Here is a 26,250-nt window from a genome sequence, read left to right on the forward strand (position 1 = left end):
TTATGATAATTCGCAGGAAGTACATAGATACGAAACAATCATTTTTTTCCAGTTTCAGTCTTTTAGTTATAAACAACATGATTAAAAAATTGTTCTTATTATTTTTTTTCGCCTTTGTACAAGCAAATATTTACAACAATACAGAAATAGGTGAGTTTCTTTTCCATTTAGAATCATTTAATCTCGATTCAATTTGTTTCCAGATTTAAAAAAATGTAAAACTCATTATTCCCGATCGGGAAGCGTCTACAAAGATTTCTATTCAATAACGGAGACTCCTGGTGCTAACGATACGTTGTTGTTAGATTTCCATTTCACTGTATTGGCCCCTAGCGATGCGCACATTCTTTTAGCACCATCGGAAAACGTTAAAAAAACAGATCCGGCCTACGAAATCGTCATAGGTGCCGGAGGAAATACTTTCTGCGATATAAGAAGAAAACAAAAATCCGATGTAAAGGCTTCGGTAAGGGTGAAAGGATTATTGAACGGATTGGATCCTCAATCATTTTGGTTACACATCACCAAAGGTAAGTATATCAATTGGTTAGCTTCGTAACTTCCGCAGATTCCTTCCAATAGATTTTTTTCCTAAAATCTTTCCATGAATTATGAATTATTATGTAGCCAAAATGGTAAAGTTTCCTTTTCACTTCATGAAAGATCTCTAAGTCCTTCTTAATTCTTCCCAGGACATCTAAATCAATCAGATAACATCTCGAAGGTTCTAGTTTTCGTTCGCAATATTGATATGAAACTCCAAGCTTGTACATCATACTAGATTACTGGGAATGCGTATCTCCTTGTCCAGTTCGTGTTTTCTTTCTTGATCTTCAAAAACGAATCTTCATTTTTAATCAAAAATTCACGGAATAGTCCTGATCTGTATCCAAGTAATCATACAACTCGACTATCTTCAGTATTTCGATTTCTCATTCAGTTTTGGTGAATCATTAGACATTATTCGACATGTTTTGGAGATATTGCCATAAAGCCATGAAAAATGTGGTCGCGAACATCCATTAATGGATAAGCATTAAAAGAAGAAGATGATTAGAGAGGTTATTTCACCTAGATGTCGTTTTTCAATTAGCTTTAACTTATTTGCAGGTAAATCGTCAGAACTAGAAGCTTTTTCATCTTTAGTTGATTTTACTTATTCTTTTAAAGTGGACGATCGTATCAGCGTTGCTATTAATACTAATTTCTTCTGTTTTATCGTTAAAAAAGGTTTTTCCATGTAATCACAATCAATCTTTATTATTTCCTTCTTCAGTTGTAAGGTCTCTTAAATGCACATGGGGTTCCTACAATTTTTTTGTCTTTCTGGTTCCTTCTTTTTTCTATAAACATTCATATTTCGACAATCTTAAAATCTTTTCGATGTTTTTTTCTTCTTCGGCTTCGTATGATTCACAAAAAAGTTAAACAATGAGTTATAACTTATAATATATAAATATAATATTATAAATAAGGCCCTGTTACACGTAACGGCGCCGCATCCGTACACAACGTTTTTGTCTATCAATTTTGGAGCTAAACATCCTCTTGTCTTCCTCTTCCATGCAATAACAACATTTATTTTTCAACTTAACCTCTTTTAGCTCCATAAAGTTTTTCCAGCGATGTCCAATAAGTTCGATTCACTCCAAAATAGCCAATAACTGCCGACATAACGTCTTCGTTCGTTGTTGGAAAATCTTTGACGGTTTTTTCAAGTTTGGGAACAGAGGGGGCTAAATCTGGCGAATAGGGTGGATGAGGTACCAATTCAAACTTCATTTACTTAATTTTGGACATTGCAATGACAGATTTGTAAGCTGATGCATTGTCTTGATGAAACAGCACTTTCTTTTCAGCCCAATGCTGCAGTTTTTGTCAAATACTCGATGGAGACATCTTCACTTATGAGCAAACGCAGCTTCCATCTTGAGAACAGTTTTCTCATGATTTATAACTTATAATAAAGGCCCTGTTACACGTAACGGCGCCGCATCCGTACAAAACGTTTTTTTTCTATCAACTTTGGAGCTGAAATGTAATAACAATATTTATTTTTCAACTTAACCTCATTTCCGATGTCCAATAAGTTCGATTCTCTCCCAAAATAGCTAATAACTGCCGACAACACGTCTTTATTCGTTGTTGTAAAATTTTTGACCGTTTTTTCAAGTCTAGGAACAGAGAGAGCTAAATCTGACTAATAGGGTGGATAAGGTAGTAATTCAAACTTCATTTAGTTAATTTTGGCAGTTGCAATGACGGATTTGTAAGCTGGTGCATTGTCTTGATGAAACAACACTTTCTTCTTAGCCAAATGCTGTAGTTTTTGTCAAACACTCGATGGAAACATCTTCACTACCATGTTTTTGTTCCATTGTGAACAAATTTTGAGATAACATGCGATGTACTGCACTTTTTGACATGCCTACTATGTCTGCTAGCTCGCTTGAACATCCAGTACGTCTTTGTGGATTTTCTGGACTCATTTGGTCGACCACTTGGTTGCTTGTCTTCGCAGATCGTACGGTCTCGTCGAAACTATCCTACCCAATATTTTACTGTTGATAACGAAGGAGCAATCTCACCCAGAGTAGAATTTTTCACTGTAAATGTTCACTATTGATGGCTGCCGAGCAAATACTAAACAACGTCTTCAAACTTCATCAACGAGTCGTTCTAAATAAATTTATATTGTTCAGATGGTGATATAGCTGTAGGGAAAGAAGGAGATGAGCTGCCTTTTATTTCTTGGACCGATCCTGATCCTCTTCCGTTGAAAGTGATAAGTTTCAGTACTTGGTCTGGGATAGAAGCTAAGTGGTATTTCGATTGCGATCTCAAGAAGGAAACTGAAGTAAGTCTCCATTATATATTCGGATAAAAAAGAAATGACGTCATTTATTTTATAGGAAATAGAGAAACCTTTAACGCATCTTGAAAAATTAAGAAAAGACTTACTGTATCATTATGATCCTTATGTTAGACCAGTTAAAGATGTTTCAACATTAACCAATGTTTCGATGGCTCTGAATTTTAAATACGTTACGTTGGTAAGTGAATTTTCGAAAAGTTTTTATAAAAACATGATTCTAAGGACAAATCGGTAGAAAAAAATCACGTCTTCAACTTAATACGACGGTGGTTCAAATATACATCAGCTTTTTTTTCAATAGTCACACTTTGGTAACTCTCCGGCAGCTTTCGAATAACTCGTTGATAAAATTTTATCGATTATACTTATTTCGAAGTATCTTATCTCAATAAATCAACATACGAGGTATGTAAGATTGTTAATTTTATTTTAACTAAGTTGAATATTTGTTGTGCTAGAAATTCTGAGTTTATTTTATAATAACACCCCGTATATTGACCGTAATGATTGGTAAACCTAAATCATAGATTCAAGTATTAAATTTTCTTTTTTCAGAATGAGCATAGATCTATAATTGAAGTATTGGGAATCACTAAATTGGTAAGAAATTAATTTTTTTATATAAAACCATAGTTTCTTTAAAATGTAAGGCTATACTAGGTCTGGTTACTAAATAATGAGACTACGCGCCTAGAGGGCGCCCTAGACACGTTCCGTCACTATTATAGTATTTGTGCAGTAGCGGTTGGCAACGTTGATAGTTTTTTTCGACATTAACGGTATCAGTATGACTGAATGCGTTTCAGAGGCTCAAACTGTCAACCGGACTTACTATTTATCAGTTTTTGCAACACTGCGAGAACGAGTACGTATAAAACGACCCGATTTCGCACCAGAACAACGCACTATCTGTGCTTCAACACCCGCCATACTCACCAGATTTGGCACTGTGCGACTTTTTTTGTTTCCGAAAATAAAATCTGTTGGTGTGCGGCGAGGGGAGGGGAGTATATTGAACCCTATTTCGATTTAGATGCTATGATTTAAATAATTGTTGCTGATGACGACAAAAAAGTATTTTGAGGAGAAATGTGAAGAAATAGGAACAAACTTTTTGTAACAAAGTTCAAACAACCATTTTTAAATGCTAATAAAGGTGTGGGGACAAACCCAAACCAAAAGAATAATAAAACAATGGGAGGACTAGGTCCAAAGAAGGCAGAGACCATTCCATCTGCAGGCAAGGTCATGGCATCGGTTTTTTGAAAAAACGATTCGTGTCATTTGTGTTTTCTTTATTAGGCCAGGTACTTCTGGGACCCTCCTAGAATATAGTGTCCCAATTTTTGTTTATAAATGTTCAATTTGGCCTCAATCGAGGTATATTAGACTTCTCAATAACCTGCCAATACCTCCACAACATCATTTGCATAATGCGCAGTTGCCATATTTGGCCAAAACACAAAATTTCCTTCAGGATACTTTTTATTTATGAACTGGATCAATCTAGATCTTACACAATCTTTTTCATATATTTTGGAGGTTACAGAATTTGCAGAAGGACCGTACCAACAATTTTTTGTGGTTTTGTTTGAATCTTTCGAAATACACTTCTGAATATACTTACACCAGCAACACACCACGTCACACCACGCCACGCCACGCCACGTGTTGAATATCTGCGCGATTAATTTCAATTACATCTGAGAATTGTGAACCGTCCCACGTGGGATGACGTGGCATGCGATGGGCTGAGTGTGTCGCAGACAATTGAATTAAATAGTGCCGTGGGGTGGCGTGGCGTGTTGCTAGTGGGTTCCGGCCTATAGTCCTCTTTCTCATCCGTTAAACTTAAAATACGTCGATAATGATTTCCAAACGAAAATACAACGTCACTGAGACTTGTAAGTTTTAATTTTTTTTTCATTAGAATGTTTGAGTGCCGATTTTTTACATTATATTCCTTTAAATGTTGTTTTCATATTTCTTATCGTTTTTTGATGTCCTGTCCAATTTTAACCAAAGTTTCTCTCCTCTTTTGGCATTTTTTCGAATTTCTGCCTGATCCTCACTTTCTTACAAACGATTTTTTCAGATATTGATTTTGTTTTTCACATGAAACTAAATTAAAAGTTAATTTCGTGAGGAGCTGTCAACGAAGGCTTGTGGTGCCCTTTAAATCAATTATTTTATTCTTTTATATCTATGTATACACCCTGTACACTAACTGTTAATTATTTATAACCAGGTCACCTATGTTTTGGTGATATTGCAATTTACTGTCTACGTAGGTAAACTATATCGTAATTATGAACCAATATTATGTATCATCATTAATTATAAAAAGGTAATTCCAAACTATTAAGACAATAGAAAAATGGTGAAGTTCAATCGCTGTTCAATTTCTACCCCTCGTTATGGCCCAACATTACAGGCTAATGGCCACGATTTTACGTCAAATTAATGGATGAGAGCTATTTTTTAGGTTAACTTGATACCTCTTAAAAAATCTGACGCGTTCTTATCAAGTAAGCTTTGCTACCCAATAGGTTTCTATGATCCTCGACTAAATCCCCATTTAGCATCGTGGGCTCCCATACTATATGTTTTAGAATGAAAATTTTTAGCAACCATTGACATTTCATTCAAGTTGCGTTTGAATTAATTTAATTTTATGTGTTTAAAGGGTTGGCAAGACGAAAAATTGATATGGGACCCAGAAAAATACGGTGGACTTGAAAACATGCATATTTTCAGAAAAGAAATTTGGCAACCTGATTTGTGTTTATTAAAGTAAGTACCAATCAAAATAAATTGAATAGTTTTCTCTTATCTTCAAACGAACCAATGTGTCAATTTGAGAATAATCTATGATCAAGCAAAGCTTGACATAACCTCAAATTTGCTGCACAACTAAACATAAAACAATATCTAAGGCTCAACATGTAAAAAAACAAAGTTATACCTTTCTACCCTTTTGTTTTCACTAAATAACAAATTTAAATCGTGTATAATGCTTATTAAAAGCTCGCAAGTATTAAAAGTTGTTTGATCCAATAATGGGCTACGAATAAAGTGCAAAAACCGTTTTATTTTCTGCAAAAAACGTCGTGGAAATGCACTTATAGTTAAAAATTAACTATATAACAAATTTTCAGTGCAGCTGGAGACGTTAGAGATTTCCTAGAAGATACTTTGATGATAGCTACTTACACGGGATACGTGGAATGGAATCCATCTTTAAAATTGAAAGCTTTTTGCGACGATACCGATTTCGGTACTTGGCCCAATGATAATCATAAATGCAGTTTAATGATTGGTTTTATGAGAGATTTTCATCACATGACTCTTGATTTTAAAAAAGAGGAAAGCTCGTTGGTGAGTCAACGATTGTTTATTTTTAATTTTATAAGGAGAAAACGAAACAAATATAAAATTTATAATTATAATCAAGTGATCGTCTCCAGAGACTCTCTGAAGGTTATAACCAATCAAGTAATCGTCTTCAGAGAGTTTCTGAAGGTTATAACCAAGTTATCGTCGCCAGAGAGTCTCTGAAGGTTATAACCAATCTAGTTATCGTCTCCAGAAAGTCTCTTAAGGTTATCACCAATCAATTTATCGTCTCCAGAAAGTCTCTGAAGGATATAATCAAGTTAACGTCTTCAGAGAGCTTCTAAAGGTTATAACCTATCAAGTTATCGTCTTCAGAGAGTTTCTGAAGGTTATAACCAATCAAGTTATCGTCTCCAGAGAGTCTCTGAAGGATATAATCAAGTTAACATCTTCAGAGAGCTTCTAAAGGTTATAACCTATTAAGTTATCGTCTCCAGAAAGTCTCTGAAGGTTATCACCAATCAATTTATCGTCTCCAGAAAGTCTCTGAAGGTTATAACCAATCAAGTTATCGTCTTCAGAGAGTCTTTGAAGGTTATAACCAAGTTATCATCTCCAGAGAGTTTCTGAACGTTATAACCAATCAAGTTATCGTCTTCAGACAGTCTCTGAAGGTTATAACCAAGTTATCGTCTTCAGAGAGCTTCTAAAAGTTATAATCTAACTCAAGTCATCGTCTTCAGAGAGTTTCTGAAGGTTATAACCAATCAAGTTATCGTCTTCAGAGAGTTTCTGAAGGTTATAACCAATCAAGTTATCGTCTCCAGAGAGTCTCTGAAGGATATAATCAAGTTAACATCTTCAGAGAGCTTCTAAAGGATATAACCTATTAAGTTATCGTCTCCAGAAAGTCTCTGAAGGTTATCACCAATCAATTTATCGTCTCCAGAAAGTCTCTGAAGGTTATAACCAATCAAGTTATCGTCTTCAGAGAGTCTTTGAAGGTTATAACCAAGTTATCATCTCCAGAGAGTTTCTGAACGTTATAACCAATCAAGTTATCGTCTTCAGACAGTCTCTGAAGGTTATAACCAAGTTATCGTCTTCAGAGAGCTTCTAAAAGTTATAATCTAACTCAAGTTATCGTCTTCACAGAGTTTCTAAAGGTTATAAACCAAGTAATCGTATTCACAGAGTTTCTGAAGGTTATGACCAATCAAGTTATCGTCTTCAGACAGTCTCTGAAGGTTATAACCAAGTTTTCGTCTTCAGAGAGCTTCTAAAAGTTATAACCTATCAAGTAATCGTCTTCACAGAATTTCTGAAGGTTATAACAAAGCAAGTTATCTTCTCCAGAGAGTTTCTGAAGGTTATAACCAAGTTATCGTCTCCGGGGAGTCTCTGAAGGTTATAACCAAGTTATCGTCTCCGGGGAGTCTCTGAAGGTTATAACCAAGTTATCGTCTCCAGAGAGTCTCTGAAGGTTATAACCCAGTTATCGTCTTCACAAAGTATATGAAGGTTATCGAAACGCGCGTCAGACAGTTTAATTGTGAGCGCTGGTGTTTTTTTTTTCCTTTATAGTAACAAATAGATTCAAAATCGATAAAAACACTCTATATATTACAACTAGTCTTTCACAACAGTTATATATCCAAAATGATTAGTAAAAAATTCATACAATAAAAAAGTTATAATGGTATTAGGTATAATTCTAACCGAAGACGGTACGACACCTTTAAAAAACGCCAAAGGACCTTCTTTACTAGTAAAAATGACACAATCTAAAATACCTTTAAATTCCCCGGGTTTGGCGTTCATCTGTCGAGTTTTGATAACGTCTAAAGGTTGAGATAATAAAGTAGCAGCGATACCAGCGATAAAACTGCAGCTGAAATAAGTCATCATATTATCGGTGAACAACCCGGTCCTTAACAGGATCATCTTAATTTGATCGTACACAGAAAGTTGACCGACCGTTATCATCACCGCTCTAACCGAAGCCGTGGTGGAACCTCTGAAGAGTTGTCGCAAGCCTTCTTCTCTATAAACCCTCACGAAACCGTCGATTGCGTGTTTGTAGTTTCTCCGTTTCTCCGGAGGTAATTTGACGTCGTTCTGCATTCTGACGTTAACCACGTCGCTAGGTACGCCGGCCCAACCTCCCGCAGCACCGGATACGGCTCCTATCAATACTTTAGTGCTGAAATTCGACATGTCCAAGTGGGTTTTAGCGTAATCGTACAATGCGAATCTTGTCGTCGAGTACGTTAATTGTCTGCAAATCGAAGCTGATATACCTGAATATAAAGCGCGTAATCCTTGTTTTTCTACTATATCTACCGTCATATTAGCGATGGAAACTTGTCTTCCTACGTTGGTTTGGATGTGGACTTTCAATAAATCTAGAGGGTGAGTGATAAATACCGCCCCTGCCGCCGCGAAACCGCCGAAAAACCATCGGGGGTGTCTTTTTATTTCGGTAGACATGAAAACGTCGTAAAAAATAAATAAAATATTATGACATGTTGTCTTAAATATATTTTTGACAGAATTTTTGACAAGTTTTGAGTTCGTTTAGGATACTGACTAAAAGAAGTACTAAACACCGAGGGAAGATAGAAATCCAGGTCTAGAAACGAAGGTAGTGGGCGGTTAGTTCTCTCACTAGGTGGCCTCCAAGTCGACGTTGTGATTGAGGGATGGAAAAATGTTTTATATCAAAATTTTCATCACTAATATACTCTATTCCTAGATAGCAGCGCCGCCCGATGGCTGTTCCAAACACTTGAAACCTGGACAGCATGAAAACTACGTCCCTCGACGATGTAATGTTGGTCACCTTGGGCACCAGGTACCTCGTAGACCTTTTCTGTCGTGATATTTCTGTTCAGCGCGGTCAAAAACCCCCCGAGTAGTAAAATTTAGTGCACCAAAGAAGACGAAGACTGTCCTATCGGCGGGAAAAGTGATAGTCACTAAAAGTCGTTTTTACCCAGATCATATTCCCCGACCAGGACCAAGCAACTTACCACACGTCTAATAGATCTCTGCCAGGAGGTCGTTAATTTTTTCCTGGCAAATTGATCTCCAGGAGTTGTTCTCCACGCCTATGGACTTTTCGTTTGGGATTACATCAAATCTAGAGTTTATGCTAACAAACCGAATTCTCTGGCACAATTAATAGAAATGGCAGCCATCACGGAGATTACTAGCGGTTTTAGGCAGCATGATTAAATAAAGTGACTTATAGTACTAAAGACCAAAAGAAGATACAAAAACTTTGGGATATCCATGTCTAGAAACTAAAGTAGTGGGCGCGTAGTGGCCTCTAACTCGTCATTGTGATTAAGGAATTGAAAAATGTGTCAAAATTTTCTTCACCTCCCAAACTTATACCTAGATAGCAGATACACCGGATCCTTCAAGACCAGTATACGATGTAGATGTCGACCACCGTGGGCACCAGGTACTTCGTAGACCTTTTCTGTCGTGATCCATCTAGGATGAGCTGGATAGATCGCTTGATGGTTTTCGTGGAAAATAAATGACAATTTATAGATTTAAAACAATCAAATTCACTATCAACTTTCTTATTTTAATAACTTTGGTTTTTGTGGTACATAACCTAAATGTTTAATCAACTGTTCGTAAATAATGAAAACTATTACAGTATTAGGAACGACTCTGAAGGATGACGGTACGATACCTTTAAAGAAAGCTGAAGGTCCTTCTTTGCTGGTAAAAACCACGCATTCCCAAATACTTTTAAATTCACCAGGGATCGCGTTCATTTGTCTAGTTTTGATAACATCCAAAGGTTGTGATAATAAAGTAGCAGCGATACCAGCGATAAAACTGCAGTTAAAGTGAGTGGTTAGATTATCTTTGAAATATCCGGAGGAAAGAAACAAACTTTTGACTTCATCATAAACGGATAGTTGACCTACGGTCACCATAACCGCTCGCGAACAAACCATAGTCGATCCGCGGAATAATTGATGGAAACCTTCTTCCTTGTAAACGCGGATGATTCCATCTACCACGTTTTTGTAATTCCTGCGATTTTCTTTTGGAAACTTCACATCGTTCTGCATTCTGACGTTGACTATGTCGCATGGAACCCCTATCCATCCCCCAATAGCACCCGCCACCGCGCCCGATAATATTTTAGTTAGGAAACGTTTCGTATCTAAATTATCCTTCGCTAATTCGTACAAGGCGAATCTCGTGGTGGAGTATGTGAGTTGTCTGAAAATTGCTGCTGTTAAACCTGTGTACAAAGCTGAATATCCCTGGTTTTTAACTATTTGCTTTCCCATTGCGAAAAGGGATTTTGATTTCTTTCTTTCCGTTTGTATGTGAACTTTGAGTAGATCTAAAGGATGCGTAACGCATACAGTTGCAGCGGATGCTATACCTCCGAAGTACCATCTCGGTAAACGCTCTGGCATTAATGTCATGAATATGTTATGACATAATAGAGATTTTGACAAGCTGTCAAAGCGTTTTAGTGAAATTTGAGAGGTTAACGTTGATCAAACTGTCATATGTCAACTTTAGAGGTTATTTTTCTTGGGTTTTGTTATTGAACTTCTCCCTTCGAAGTATCTAAACCCTTTACAGAAATTGCGTTTTCTAGTGGTATGGATTTTGGTGCAGAAATGTCCAAATCACCAACACTCAATTTTTCATCTGTTGACTTTGCTAAATGTTTGTTTTTTCACCATAAGGTGACGGAGAGGGAGGTATAACAGCTTCTCCTCTGCTCAAACAGATTAACCCTCGACTTTTATTCATTTTTGCATGAAAAGTTAGATATATTGAAAAAATATCTTCAAGACATGTTCCACGATTGATTAATGCTGATAAAAAGCCTTTTCGTACGTTTATATGTCATCATCAGTTCAAAATTTGAGGAATAGCTTCGTTTCTCTTTCCAGATATACAGGGAAGTATCTGCATGGTCGATAACACAAGCTGATGTTTTAGCTAGTTCTAATTTGAGGCACCAAACTCAATTATCCGAACCAGCCGTATTTGAGATAATATTAACATTACAAAGAAATTCGATGACGTTGGAGTGGATGTTGTTCACCCCCTTTTTATGTAAGTATTTGTTTTTAGTACTAACTTAACCTAAATGTTAAAGATAACGAAGCGGAAATAACAAAACGGAAAGATCTAAAAATAGAGGAGACAACCTGAAGATGGAGCTGGTTAACACGTTCATGTTTGTATGGTTTGTAGATCTCACAAAAGCTTCTGATAAAGTACGATTGAGGATCGTATTCAAAATTGTTTAAGAGCTTGAACGTTATATTAAATCTACTAGATATGCACGTAAACAAATAATTACAGCCGTAGCCTATAAAAAAACTGTTTTGCTTTGTTTTTTCTTCATTTTTATCAAATTTTCTCATCTCGTTATTATTTATTTTTTATTTTCAGTTATATCCTTAGCAACTTTATCAAGTTTTTGGTTAGACCCGATGGAGAAAATGAAAATTTCCATAATATGCGCACAGATGGTTTTTTGTACATTGATTCTATTAGGTTTGGCAATGGTTATCCCACAAAATACCAGGAAAATACCATTTTTAGGTATGAATGATGAAGAAATTTGTAGATTGCACATTACTAGGTGAAACAGTTTGAGCAACGTCTTATTGAATGATGTATTATCTACAATATGAGTTCTTCGAGTCTTATTGATCGGTATCCGGCTCGAAGGACCAGATCATATAATTGTCACTAGTAGTAATTTCAGTATTTGTTTTTAGTTCATCTTTATAGTTACACATTAGTAGCTGTGTCGATCGCTGTCACGGAAGCAATAATTGTAGTGAACTCGGCAAAAACTAACCATAGGAAACCAGTACCGCATTTCGTTTGTTGTATAATCACCAGCGGTATATTTCAAACCAGTTTATGTTTACCAACTGTGAAAGTTAGTGCGAATAATTCTTATCGTGTACAAAAAAATAATTATTTGTTTTTAGATGTCGAATAAATATGGTGATTTGAACGATGACAGGGAAAAACATCAAATGATGTGGTTACTTCTCGGTACGACCATCGATAGATTGACTTTTCTTGTATATTTTGCTTTATTCGTATATGCCATTGCAGTTAAACGTCATAATATGTGATTCGATTCTTAATTGCAGTTTGCATGGGTTTGTCCTACCCTCGTTTATAAATTCTATAATAAATAGTGGAACGTGTATATTTTTTTTCTCTAACGACAAAATTACTAACTCTCACGTGATATATTAATACACGCAATGCTTATTTATACGTTTTTTTTTTAAATATATTATGGCACAAAAAAATTAAAAAACCACTTTTAGCAATAATCAAAATTGAAAGTGGAAAATAATTATTGGCATAAGAATTAAATTACTGATGGGAAAATCATTAAAGCCTAAAAGGCTTTCAACAAGTTCATCGCAATTGACATTTGTACAAAAGTTGGGCAAAATCGAGGCCAAAAAGTCAATAACAAGCATGCAAATGAAACTAATAGAAGCTAATTGCTCATAAATCGTTCGCATCGACTATAACAATTTCTGAGATTCGAAAAACGGGCTCTGTTAACGACGCGTCGCGTTCTGGACTACCGTAATTGTTATAGCTAACGAAAATAAGTAAGCAATAGCGTTAGTTGAGCAGCTGAACCAAGTACGGCTACTGGGATAACTTTACGTTCTTTACGACGTATACTTAAACCGTCAGCGTCTCCTCCACGCTATGAATTGATTGCAAAAGGGAATTTTGTGAGTGGCACATGCGTACGAACACGAATTACGAAACTATGTTTACCTACCGAATTTTAATAAATATTTCCGAACTCGCCGCTACGTAACAGAAATTCATTAAACAGGCTTTGTTGACGACGCGTCGCATTCTGGACGACCAGTGTCTGTTAAAACGCATGCTCTATCAAGTTAATCGTCAGAGTCTCCTCGTCGCACTCCACGAGGATGATTTAGATCGCAGATGGGAATTTTGTGAGTGGTGCCTCGGATGTAGTTTCAGCATTCCATTTTTTGGTCAGATGAAGCAACATTCAAGATAATCGATACAACTGCGTGTACTGAAACGACCAGTATTATTAAGTCATCATTAAACCTGCCTCAGGTGTGTGTGTGTGGGCAGGTATCCATGCGGGAGGTCTCGTGGGTTAGTACTTTCATTTTAGAGAATGGATTCGTTCATATGGGTCAATCCTAATACCCCTAATACTTCTTATCACCGCTTTTAGGCGTCGCTGCATGCTTGATAATCAAATGTTCAACAAAAGTTCACAGTATATTGTCCCTTTCTTCAATAGCCACCTCCATAAGTTGGTTGTCATTAGAATTCGACAATAATGATGTCTAAAGTAATGCAGACCAATTCCGTACGAGCATAGAAGCAAATTCCTAAAAGACACTTTAAAAGTGATATAACAGCTTGCCAACCTTTCTTCTTGCTTTCACCAGATACGTCCATCTGGAGCTTTAAGGCTAACTCTAGTTAGAACCAGTTTCCAATCATTGAATTGTGATACAAAATTTAATCTCTGATCTTTGGTTTCTCTGGTAACCTAATAGTTTTTTGGCTGGTCTTCTGTTGCCTAACCCTGCTTCAAGTAAACGCCTTTCGAACATCTGATACTTTATTTTTTAGCTGTTTCTGAGAGCAAATTGTCTCAAAGTCTTCTTTGGTGAGCGCCATCAACTCAAATCGGGTCCCATTCAAGGCATATCTTTTGAAGGAAATTTGAGCAGACCCGTTGACGAAAAAGCTTTTGGTTTCCGGAGTTGAAACAGTCACAGGGCGCTGGTCATCTTCAGTGCTCTTTCCACCAATCAAAAACACGCGTACGAGATAGATAATTGTCTCCATAGGCCTCTTGCAACAGTCTATGGCGCCCTCTAGACGCGCAATCTCGACTGTCACTGTCAAACAAGTTCCATGGCCTGCTTGTCGTAATTTAAGTTGTGATTAGAAAAAAATACGAGAGATGCGTAGTCCAGGAGTTTATTTGGAATTTTATTTGTCGTATCTTCTTCTTTTTTAATGTAGAAACAAGTCGTAAAATAACCTTAATACTGACCATACAAATTCTAGATCTTTTATTGATAATAATGTCGCATCAATTCTAGTTATAAAATATTTGACACGCATCATTTGTTTGTAGTCACAGATAAGGTAATTTAATATGAAATCCAATAGAGGAAATGAAAATTTTTATACGGTTTTTCCACATAACCAATGGGCTAGCTACGAAAATATCAAAAGAATAATCAATTTCGGTAAATACTTCGCATTAACCCCATCAAATTTAGACGATACCATAATTTTATGCTTCTTAAAAGGATCCCTACCATGGATTTTATACGTTTCTATAATGTCTGGATTATATATATACACAGCACCGATTCTCAACGTTGTATTAACAAAATTTTTAATATATTCTGCAATATCAATTATTTTGCTTCTAATTTATTATGTTATCATTTGTACTAACAGCATTCTACGTGAAAATTGGAAGGAATTTATTTACGATTTGAAAAAAGCCGAAATCGTTTTACATAATTTACATTTTTTGAGCTCGAAAAAAAGTTTTTTCCCCCCTAGGATTATCATACTGTTAATTTTCTTCTTCGTATTTTTATTACAAAATATTGTTTACGTATTTTTGAGTAATTATGATATTAACATGATTTTGAATGTTTTATTTTGGGATTTAGCCCATTTTTATATATTTATGTACGGCGCTTATATTTATTACATATCAATGTATCTCGATGAAAGATTATGTTTTATAAATTCGATATTAAAGACAAAGAATCTCGTATATCAAACTATTAAAGGTATCGATAGATTCTTAAGAATAATCGAAAGAATCATGAGGAATTTGAACGTTATATTAGGATGGGTTATTGTTTTATTGGTCGCTCAGTATATATTCAGCATCTGTTTTTTCATTTCGTTCGTCGTATACTATCCAGATCATGGATTCAATAGAGCATTAACATCGATAGATGTTACAGCTTATACGGTAAGTACAATAATTTAATATAAATTTTTTGTCACACTATATGATAGTTCGGTCAATTTTTACATAAAAATACTTGTCAATTAAAAAAATTCCTGACATGGACTAATACAGTTTCATTCTGTAAAATTCCATTCGTAATAGTTGGTAATTAATGCCCAACTGAAGGAAACTTCTCTGTAAATCACAATTTTAGCGTTGCGGAGGAAAATTTTTACTACATCAGGACAATCTTCTAAATTCACGTTAAACGTCAACAACTTCTGAAGATGACAACCACAAAATTTATTAGTAAGAATCAGTTGGAACAGCAAACAACTTTTGAAGATAACAACTACGAAATTTATTAGTGAGAATTAGTCGGAATAGCAAGCAACTTCTGAAGATGACAACCACGAAATTTATTAGTGAGAATTAGTCGGAATAGCAAGCAACTTTTGAAGATGATGACCACGAAGTTTATCAGTGAGAATCAGTTGGAATAGCAAGCAATTTCTGAAGAAGATAACCACGAAATTTATCAGTCGGAATAACAAGCAACTTCTGAAGATGACAACCACGAAATTTCTCAGTGAGAATCAGTCGGAATAGCACGCAATTTCTGAAGAAGATAACCACGAAATTTATCAGTCGGAATAGCAAGCAACTTCTGAAGATGACAACCACGAAATTTCTCAGTGAGAATCAGTCGGAATAGCACGCAATTTCTGAAGAAGATAACCACGAAATTTATCAGTCGGAATAGCAAGCAATTTCTGAAGAAGATAACCACGAAATTCATCAGTCGGAATAGCAAGCAACTTCTGAAGATGATGACCACGAAGTTTATCAGTGAGAATCAGTCGGAATAGCAAGCAATTTCTGAAGAAGATAACCACGAAATTCATCAGTCGGAATAGCAAGCAACTTCTGAAGATGACAACCACGAAATTTTGTTAGTGAGAATTAGTCGGAATAGCAAGCAACTTCTGAAGAAGATAACCACGAAATTCATCAGTCGGAATAGCAAGCAACTTTTGAAGATAACAACTACGAAATTTATTAGTGAGAATTAGTCGGAATAGCAAGCAACTTCTGAAGAAGATAACCACGAAATTCATCAGTCGGAATAGCAAGCAACTTCTGAAGATGACAACCACGAAATTTATTAGTGAGAATTAGTCGGAATAGCAAGCAACTTCTGAAGAAGATAACCACGAAATTCATCAGTCGGAATAGCAAGCAACTTCTGAAGATGACAACCACGAAATTTATTAGTGAGAATTAGTCGGAATAGCAAGCAACTTCTGAAGAAGATAACCACGAAATTCATCAGTCGGAATAGCAAGCAACTTCTGAAGATGACAACCATGAAATTTATTAGTGAGAATTAGTCGGAATAGCAAGCAACTTTTGAAGAAGATAACCACGAAGTTTATCAGTGAGAATCAGTCGGAATAGCAAGCAATTTCTGAAGAAGATAACCACGAAGTTTATCAGTGAGAATCAGTCGGAATAGCAAGCAATTTCTGAAGAAGATAACCACGAAATTTATCAGTCGGAATAGCAAGCAATTTCTGAAGAAGATAACCACGAAGTTTATCAGTGAGAATCAGTCGGAATAGCAAGCAATTTTTGAAGAAGATAACCACGAAATTTATCAGTCGGAATAGCAAGCAACTTCTGAAGATGACAACCACGAAATTTCTCAGTTAGAATCAGTTGGAATAGCAAGCAACTTCTGAAGAAGATAACCACGAAATTCATCAGTCGGAATAGCAAGCAACTTCTGAAGATGACAACAACGAAATTTATTAGTGAGAATTATTCGGAATAGCAAGCAACTTCTGAAGATGACAACCACGAAATTTCTCAGTTAGAATCAGTTGGAATAGCCAGCTACTTCTGAAGATGACAACTTGTTGAGTTGAGAGCATTTTTTCACAACAAATTTCCCACTCTCCCCCACGCCTTATTTATGTAAACAAACTGACATTTGTAGAATCAAAATCTCGCGGAATTTTTTTAAAAATACGATTATGGTTTTAGTGGCGCTAGTTTTTTTTGTAAAATTTGACTTTTTTCATTTATTGTAATCGATTGTGCTCTCTAGCGGTATATATAAAATAATTATTGAGCAGAATAAAAAAATAATGTTAATCGAGGTCATATTAGTTAAGAATTTTGCACCGCATTGGCACTATTAACCGTTTTTGGAATAAGACATTTAGATATTTTTAGTGGGACACCCAGTATAAAACGGAACCTGATAATCAGGATGAACTGAAAATTATAATACTGATAAAAACCTGTCGAATAACGAAGCAACTAAGGTTATTTTCCCTTAATTTATTCGATAAAAAATTCGTATTAATTTTTTTTCAAAAAATTTTTTTCTTTTCCAGTATAATATATTTTTCATCGTGTTATCGTGTGATAAATTGGAAAATCGCGGAAAAGAGCTATTGGATATACTTTATTGTATATCTCGAAAGAAAAAAAATCGACATTTGAAGAAAAATTTATTCTTATGCGTAAATTACATGGAAACGTGGAGACCAATTATAAATGGAGCGGGTTTTTTCCACGTCAATCAAAATTTAATCAACGATATAGCTACAAACGTTGTTAACTATATATTTATCATTATACAATTTCATATGATGATCGACGAATGATGTAAATAACAAAAAATAAATCTACAAACGTCCAATTCTTTTCATTATATTTTTTTTCCATATAAAAAGTACGTTTCGGTTTAAAAAACGCGCCTGTTTACAAGTTAACGTCAATAAAATCCCGAGAAACGTCAATTCTAAATGTCAACATAATCGAAAGTAAATAATTAGTTTTAAGAGGGCGCCGCAAATATTTAATAAAAGACAGCCATATTAAATCCATCAAATTTTATGAAATAAAAAAAAATTTCCAAGTTACATACCTGCATAGCAATCACTAATTCACACAAAATTAATCAAATTCAATAAATAATTGCGAAGTTCATACAGAGTGAGTCATAAAAAACTTACTTTTACCATACGTACAGTCCCTTAAAGAAAATATCATAAGGCTACTAAAAAATCAACCCTTCTGCTTTATTAATTTATGGGGTGATTTGTTAAATTGACCATTGTAGCGTACTGCATCATGGAAAAATTCAATAAAATACTATACTATTGCCAATTATGGTTAATATCACAAATCACCCTGTATATTACTAAATATGAGGACAAGAAACTTTTTATTAGCCACATTATATCTTCCCTGAGGGACTCTACATATGGTAGAAGTATATTAAGTTCCTCATGACTCACCCTGTATATCAAACGTATGAATTAATATTTTAGTGATGTAGTAATAAGTTCACAGAGGGCGCTCTCTATTTATATTGCGATGTGATATGATTCAAAAAAATTGTAAATTAAAACTTTTGTATCTTCATAACGTACGTCAAAAATTATTTATTAAATAATTCGTAAACCTCGCGCCATCTCTAGTTAATAAATTTTAATAATACATATAGTTGTATATAAACTCGTTTATAGATGGCGATCTGTACCCAATCAGGCTATCTGGTAGTTATATATTTACAAGGGGAATTTGATTAGTTGTAATACAAAAAAAAAATGAAATATAAATTTGAGAAATTCGTAAAAAAAATTAGTACTCACCTCTTACCGCTTACGTAAACAGCACGTTCCTCTAGTACCATTGGGACACCACTATAAACCATAATACATTAAATTTGAAGCACTAACTGAAATACCGATCGAACCGTAGCAATTGCGTTCCACATTTATCACTGACATTAATGCATACATCACATAATTATCCCCATAGCACTGACTTGTCAGTCCATTACGTTAGAGTAACCTCAAGCCAGTACTTGTTGTTTATAGGGAACTAATTTTCCGAAAAAAAATAGCCTAACCCAACAGCCTCGTCCTTGCAGCCAAAGAAAATCTTACCAGAGTACCCAGAAAGTCATTTGGGTTATAATCGCCTCAATAAGTACCGACGAGATTAGATAATAAGTTTTATAATTATTTTTCTATGTTACTGATTATAATTCGAATAGTATATTTATCTATGGTCGATTTTAAAATATTTTTTTTTAATTAGACGCTTTTAATACTACAATTTTCAATTCAAACAACTCCCTGATGATGAATATCATACTTATTCGAAATTTTTGCTAAATATATATTTAAAAAAAAGACATTTTGGTGTATTATTTCCACAATCCTACAATAATCACGTTCAAATAATAATTGGTAATAACTTCATATTAATTTACATACAATAAATGTATATAGGACGTCCCAAAATTGTTAACTCATTAATTATTAAGAATAAAATGAATTTAAAAATTAATTTTAAGTATTTTTAACAATTTTCTAAGTAAATACATATTCAAATAAATCTAATTTCAAAGATATTTTGTTAAACGGAGTACCCCAAATTTGCTGACTAGTCCGAGCAACCTGGAAAATATGTTTATGAAATAAATAGTGTGAAATATGACTAAATGAAAGTTGAAAACATTTTCCAAAAGCTACAAGGCCTTATTGTACCAGAGGATAATCACATGATCACATTTTTTCGCTCTATACACATTCACTAAGAAATTAATGAAGTTCATGCATTATTCTTTCGACAATATCCTTTTTTGAGCTGCAACTCCTGACAGGTTGAATCCCGAAATCAAAATTACCAACGATATCTACATTTTGTATAAAATATTGATTGAAATATACGTAAATTCTGTAATAACTATGAATAAAATGAAAATAACAGTGTAAATTTCATTAAGGAATCAAATTAATGCCACTAAGGATCTAATTTATACCATAAAGGATTCAAATGTATGCCAATTGTGCTAGAGATCAGAATGGAATCATCAACGGTCTTAAAACTTAAATAAAAAAATAGAAATGACACTCAACAGATTAAAAATGAAAATTCCCGTGTGAATTCCATATAGGAATCAAATTTGTGTTATAAAGGATCTAATTTATACCATAAAGGATTCAAATTTATACCAAAGGTGCTAGAAATCAGAATGGAATCATCAATGGTTAAAACGTTAAAAATCATATAAGGGTATAGACATAAGAAACTTTATACCAAATCCAAAGCTTTTTTCAAATTTTTTCATAGTTATTAGAAAAGTTTTTTTCTATTGGTTATAGCACAAATATAATTCGTAAATTGGTAGATAATATCAATCAAAATCGCCAAAACTATCTGTATTTATTTTGTTTAAATCTCAATTTTGTTCTAATTTATTTTTTTTATATCATTTTCGAAAATATGGAAATCTGGTCCTAAAGCTAAACAAGCCTCCCATGAATAAAGATGATGGACAACATCGACGATGCTAGAAAATCTCAGATTCCAAGCACACTATTAAAATAACAAAAATAGTATATTTGCGAAATTAATTTTTGTTCAAAAATCAAATTAAACTCAATTTTAAAATCTAAAAAGTATTATGATTCTGCAGGAATTTATTTTTCCTATTAATTTAAACCCGATATTGATATATTTTCAATTCAAAAAATTTTGTAAACTAATTATATTACATGAAAATAATCAAAATTTCTGATATTCTACTAAAAATTTGATTATTTCATCATTGAATAATATATTATGATGAATTGCAATAAATATAATACGAGGTGTATTTATAAAATACAAATAATTAATTTTTAGCAACAAATTTCCACTTTAAACAAATTTGTTCTTTTAAACAAGTCATTTAACTGTAAAATAATTCAATGTTTTTATTTATCGTCATGAGAATGCATCATATTGAAAATCTCTTTTGATTCCACAGTTTTGATAGTTAAATATCAGTACATATAAGTCAGATTGAATATAGTGCACTTTCTGGCTATTCCCTGTAATAAAATATTTGCTAAATAACAAAAAAAATTCGCGAATATATCTATTTTTGTTATTTTTTCAACTATCACCTACCTTTACGCAACCGCAAATTACGAAAAAAACGCACATTCGCTCCTGTAATAAATAAAAATGATTGTTCACAAATTTTTATACCGAATTAATGAAATTTTAAGTCTAATTACATTTTATTTTTCAATTTATATCATTTGAATTTAAAACAAGTTATAGTTCCACCCTCGTAATTTGTTAAAATAATTATATTATAATTTATAAACATCTTAACACCCTGTAGATTGAAATTACGTAAAATTTTGAATTTTCCTAAATATTACCTATTCTAAACAAAATATCAAAAGAAAACCAATAAATAAATTTATTTGTAAACCAAATGTGTTTCCTAACCTAAAAATTTGAGTTTAAACGCCGTGGATTCTAAACAAAAATGGCGACTTGCAAATTGTTCAAACAACGCCATTATTTAACATTAAATAATAATTGAAGTCATTGCAGAAAAAATCAATTGCAGAAAATAGTAAATTGGAGTTTAGAAAATCTAATTAGGTATAGTACAAACAAAATTTTATTATCTGTCCAGCATTCTATGCCAAATATTTCTCTAAGCAATTCGTGAATAAATTCTCATATTAGATAAAGAAAAACGGAAATTTAGTATAAAAATGTAATGTTTCTATATGAATTTAATATAATAAGACAATTTTATTACCTTTTATTTCATTATAAATAGAATTTTCAGTAATTATCACAACAGACACACATCACTTAGCCACTATCACATCGCAACTGAGGCAATATGGACCTAAACAATTGACTATCTACACATTTCTGGGAATTACGTCAGTCTATTCCGCCATCTTGTAGATTTATCTACACTTACGGTCATTGGAGTGAGAGAGATAGTTGTCAAGAATAATATTACTTACGAACATCACATAGCAACTGGAGAAAAAATATTAAAATTTAAATAATATTTATTAATAATATTTATAAATATAAATTAATATCCGGATTACTATAAAGGACCATCATATAAAAATCGAGATGAAGATACTGCAGAATATATTGGTAGTGCCTTAAAAACAAGGCCAAAATTATGTTATAAATATTAGTGAAGGGCGTCATTAGGAAAATTTGAAAAAATTTATATTTTTTATATTATTTATATATTTATATAGAGAAATAGCCGTAAAGAGATATATTGTCCATTTTAGATAATATTAGACAGAGCCGTAGTTACAAAAATTGGGGTATAAAGGATTAGACATAAAAAACTAATTTTTTCAATCAATTGATGCTTTTATTCATAATAAGTCAAATTCTTATTTCCTCAGCATAACAATCGGCTTCAATAATTTTAGGGAAATCTGTTTATTATAACAGAATTATCAATAGTATTCGGTTTTGTTTTCAGTGGCTTCGCAATAGGTCTCCTTTTTGGCACTAAAAAAACATTAAAATTCATACAGTGTGACACGTTTATAAAGCAAACACAAAATTGAAGAACTTACAGCTGGTCCAAGCTATATGTATATTGCCTTCAGTTTCACTTATTTCCGATATATTCAAAGGGTTGTATTTTTTTCCTTTCAAAATGGCCGCAGATACAGTTTTTTGAACTGCCGGGGAGTAATTTTTCGGTAGAGCTAAAAATTGAGTTTACTAAAGGAAAGATTACGAAGTCGGTTTGCAGTTTTTTGGTAAAAATTAAAATCAGTTTAATAAAATTTGGAATACGAGGCACACCTGTAAATCAGTTAGATGCATTGTAGAATACGAGGGTGGTTTGTAGTTTTATGATGAAAATTGACAATTAGTTCGATACAGACAAAAATACGAGAGAGGTTTGTTGGTAAAACTGACAATAAAGTCATGAAATACAAAATTACGAGGGAGGTTTATAGTTTTGTAGTGAAAATCAAAATCAGTTAGATGCATTATAGAATACGAGGGTGGTTTGTAGTTTTATGATGAAAACTGACAATTAGTTCAATACAGACAAGAATACGAGAGAGGTTTGTTGGTAAAACTGACAATAAAGTCATGAAAAACAAAAATACGAGGGAGATTTATAGTTTTGTAGTGAAAATTAAAATCAGTTAGATGCATTATAGAATACGAGGGTGGTTTGTAGTTTTATGATGAAAACTGACAATCCGTTCAATACAAATAAAAATACGAGAGAGGTTTGTTGGTAAAACTGACAATATGTGTATCAGATGTGAAAATACTAGGGAGATTCGTGGTTTTTTACTATACCTGAAAGGCAATATTAAGGGGCCGATTTTATGGTAAACATAATAAATCGGTATAAAAGAATTAAAAATACGAGATAAACTTGTAAATATGTTCATTAGATGCAAGTATGCGAGGATAGTTTTTAGTAAAATTGACAATTATTTCATTAGATTCGTAAATACGAGGGTTGTTTGTAGTTTTATGGTAAAGCTTAGAATTTATTTACTAGAGGCAAGAATACGAGTGCGTTTTGTGGTTTTTTCATAGAGTAGAAAGTGTATTAGAGCCAACAATACGAGGGCGTTTTGTAATTTTTTTCATAAAACCAAAAATTACTTCATCAGAAACTAAAATACGAAGAGAATTTCATGAAAGTCTGACAACATTCTACTGTGACTACATTTTCACAAAATTTCGTTATTATATTAAGTAGCAAATATAATTTCACTCACTTTCAACGATTTCTGATAAATTTGGCACGGCTGGGATCGTAAATTTAGATCTGGCGATTTTTTCGCGCTCGAGTCTTTTTAAAAATTGTCTCGTGTTTTCTAGTATCTCTTTTCCGTCCAAACTTTCTAAAAATACATCAAATTCTTCACATTTTTGTCATATTATTTATATATATTTATAACTAAGTGCACTTCGCGATTTTCACTTGTTACCATGACTAAAGATCTGGCTAGAAACTTAGTTTTTATACGACAACAAGCGGCTGCGGTTAGGCGTTACTTTGTATAGATTGCATAAATAAATATTCGAATTTTTATTAATAGCGAGCTTTTAATCGGCATTAATTAACCTTTGTCTTATAAAACGATTCAATTCGACTCACCCAAATAGTAACAATTGATTATTATATCTTCCCTATATCTATGCAACTTCGACAATGGGTTTCCTTGAAAGATGGCCCTGCTCAAATATTTCCAATTTCTAATAGTATCGCAAACTTCTTTCAAATCGTTCAATTCACAATGAGAAGCGTCAATTGAGGTGAGTTCGATCAACGGGGATAAACTTGCGAACGAAACTATCTTATTATAAGATATGTTCAAAATTTGTAAAGTCCGCTAGAAATTAAACGTCAGAAAGCTGTTTTTATAACCAAATTGCGAACAATTACCGCCATCTGTAGGTGAGACCAGGTACTTCTGGAACCATCCTCGTGTTTCATTATAAAATATCAAAATACGTTTACTTACTGACAATTTCATTAGACTTCTTGGGTCGAAACATAATGCGGTTCCGTCTGGCATATTCTGATTTTCGATATGAAGTTCTTCCAAGTTTACCAAATTTTCCAATCCTTCCACGACGGAAATATTATTGTGCCCTATGAATAATCTTCTCAAATTCTTCAAATTTAAATTTTCTATTCTTTTGATTCGATTATTTTGCAAATATAAACTGGTCAAGTTACCAAATTCGCCGCCGTTTAAATTTTCTATTTCAGTTATATCGTTATTAAATAAATATATCACAACGACGTCTTTGGTGGAAGATATTTTAGGCTATAAATATGATATTATGAATAATAATTAAACCTCTGATCATATTCTAGTGAAAATCTGCTTTAGAAACCATCTTTTTTTAAAATATATCTGGTAACATTTTCTAATAAGAATATTTATCTAAAAAAACTTACTATTTGTTTTAAATTTTTTTCTTGTAAATATAGATGAGTATTACGTTTTACAGCATCTTTTTTGCAAACATTTTTTTCTTTTCTAACAAATTTAGTCCTTCTTTCGATTTCCATTATATTAATAAAGATGACGATGTAAAAATTAATACACTGTCAAGAGAAATGCCATAATCATATGATTTAATATTTGTTAGTTTCTTAGATACCCAGTTCATAATATACAGTTAGATAAAAATGAGTTTGATCGATTTAATTTACTTTTAAAACACGAAACAACTTTCATAGGCAGTATCGCCATCTCTCGCAAGATAGTCAAACTTATTTGTGATGTCAAAATTAATTCATTGTCATTTGGAATGCTATAATTATATGATTTATCATTCTTTAAATTATAAGGTATTCTGATTATAGTGCTCACGTAGATGAATATGAGTTCAATCGATTTAATTTACTGTTAAACCAGAAAATAACTTTCACAGACAGTATCGCCATCTCTCCCAAAATAGTCAAACTTATTTGTGACGTCAAAATGAATTCATTTTCATTTGGAATGCTATAATTATATGATTCATCATTCTTTAAATTATATGGTATTCTGATTATAATGCTCACGTAGTTAAATATGAGTTCAATCGATTTAATTTACTGTTAAACCAGAAAATAAGTTTCACGAACAGTATTGCCATCTCTCACAAGATAGTCCAACTTATTTGTGAAATAAAAATTGATTCACTTTCATTTGAATTGTCATAATCATCTAAAACAATATTCGTTTATTCCTAAGATATCCTGTTTATGATATAGATGTAGCTAAATACAAGTTTCATCGATTAAATTTACTATTAAACCAGTGAAATAACTTTCACAGGCAGTATCACCATCTCTCTCAAAGTAGTCAAAATTATTTGTGAAGTCAAAATTAATTCATTGTCATTTGGAATGCTATAATCATATGATTCATATTTCTCTAAGGTATTCTAATTATAATGTTCAGGTGGATAAATATTAGTTTGATTGATTTAATTTACTATCAAATTAGAAGCTAACTTTCACAGGTAGTGTCGCCATCTCTCCCAAGACAGTCAAACTTATTGTGAAGTAAAAATTGATTCACTTTCATTTGAATTGTTATAATTATGTGAAGTATTATTCGTTTATTTCTAATATACCTTGTTCATGATATACATGTAACTAAATACTAGT

The 26,250-nt window shown here is 33.2% G+C and overlaps 4 protein-coding genes across 4 annotated transcripts in view; 1 reads left to right on the plus strand and 3 right to left on the minus strand.

Moving 5' to 3' along the window:
• LOC130894820 (slit homolog 1 protein-like) overlaps positions 1 to 21,952 on the minus strand; it is a 58,467-nt gene extending 36,515 nt beyond the window's left edge. The window contains exons 1-3 of the mRNA XM_057801821.1: positions 21,874 to 21,952; positions 21,222 to 21,263; positions 18,911 to 18,961 (exon numbers count right to left, since the gene is read on the minus strand). Coding sequence (XP_057657804.1) covers positions 18,911 to 18,951 — 41 coding nt within the window. The 5' untranslated portion in view covers positions 18,952 to 18,961; positions 21,222 to 21,263; positions 21,874 to 21,952. The remainder of the gene's footprint in view (positions 1 to 18,910; positions 18,962 to 21,221; positions 21,264 to 21,873) is intronic.
• Positions 57 to 12,438, plus strand: LOC130894821 (acetylcholine receptor subunit alpha-like). Its single transcript, XM_057801824.1, has 11 exons — positions 57 to 150; positions 204 to 530; positions 2,703 to 2,857; positions 2,913 to 3,053; positions 3,431 to 3,475; positions 5,562 to 5,668; positions 6,034 to 6,253; positions 11,155 to 11,320; positions 11,663 to 11,815; positions 11,995 to 12,161; positions 12,214 to 12,438. The coding sequence occupies exons 1-11, from the start codon at positions 78 to 80 to the stop codon at positions 12,361 to 12,363; spliced, it is 1,704 nt and encodes a 567-aa protein (XP_057657807.1). The 5' UTR covers positions 57 to 77; the 3' UTR covers positions 12,364 to 12,438.
• LOC130894823 (mitochondrial dicarboxylate carrier-like) lies at positions 7,814 to 8,850 on the minus strand. Its single transcript, XM_057801826.1, has one exon. The coding sequence runs from the start codon at positions 8,699 to 8,701 to the stop codon at positions 7,841 to 7,843; it is 861 nt and encodes a 286-aa protein (XP_057657809.1). The 5' UTR covers positions 8,702 to 8,850; the 3' UTR covers positions 7,814 to 7,840.
• A 490-nt stretch (positions 21,953 to 22,442) lies between the features above and the next one.
• Positions 22,443 to 25,253, minus strand: LOC130894825 (protein phosphatase 1 regulatory subunit 42-like). Its single transcript, XM_057801828.1, has 6 exons — positions 25,048 to 25,253; positions 24,605 to 24,913; positions 24,238 to 24,472; positions 23,855 to 23,980; positions 22,676 to 22,810; positions 22,443 to 22,607 (listed from the first exon to the last, which is right to left on the minus strand). Exons 1-6 carry the CDS (start codon positions 25,159 to 25,161, stop codon positions 22,522 to 22,524), a joined length of 1,005 nt encoding a protein of 334 aa, XP_057657811.1. The 5' UTR covers positions 25,162 to 25,253; the 3' UTR covers positions 22,443 to 22,521.
• Between the last annotated feature and the right edge of the window lie 997 nt (positions 25,254 to 26,250).

The sequence above is a fragment of the Diorhabda carinulata genome, chromosome 6, assembly GCF_026250575.1.
Source record: "Diorhabda carinulata isolate Delta chromosome 6, icDioCari1.1, whole genome shotgun sequence".
NCBI classification, from domain to species: domain Eukaryota; kingdom Metazoa; phylum Arthropoda; class Insecta; order Coleoptera; family Chrysomelidae; genus Diorhabda; species Diorhabda carinulata.

Excerpts from the sequence above, each read along its gene's own strand:
- LOC130894825 (XM_057801828.1), bottom strand. The coding sequence starts at position 25,161 with ATGGAAATCGAAAGAAGGACTAAATTTGTTAGAAAAGAAAAAAATGTT. Across the intron at positions 24,914-25,047 it reads AAAAAAATTTAAAACAAATA|CCTAAAATATCTTCCACCAA; the intron begins GTAAGTTTTTTT and ends TCATATTTATAG. Across the intron at positions 22,608-22,675 it reads ACATATAGCTTGGACCAGCT|TGCCAAAAAGGAGACCTATT; the intron begins GTAAGTTCTTCA and ends ATGTTTTTTTAG.
- LOC130894823 (XM_057801826.1), bottom strand. The coding sequence starts at position 8,701 with ATGTCTACCGAAATAAAAAGACACCCCCGATGGTTTTTCGGCGGTTTC.
- LOC130894821 (XM_057801824.1), top strand. The coding sequence starts at position 78 with ATGATTAAAAAATTGTTCTTATTATTTTTTTTCGCCTTTGTACAAGCA. Across the intron at positions 151-203 it reads TTACAACAATACAGAAATAG|ATTTAAAAAAATGTAAAACT; the intron begins GTGAGTTTCTTT and ends ATTTGTTTCCAG. Across the intron at positions 2,858-2,912 it reads ATCTCAAGAAGGAAACTGAA|GAAATAGAGAAACCTTTAAC; the intron begins GTAAGTCTCCAT and ends TTTATTTTATAG.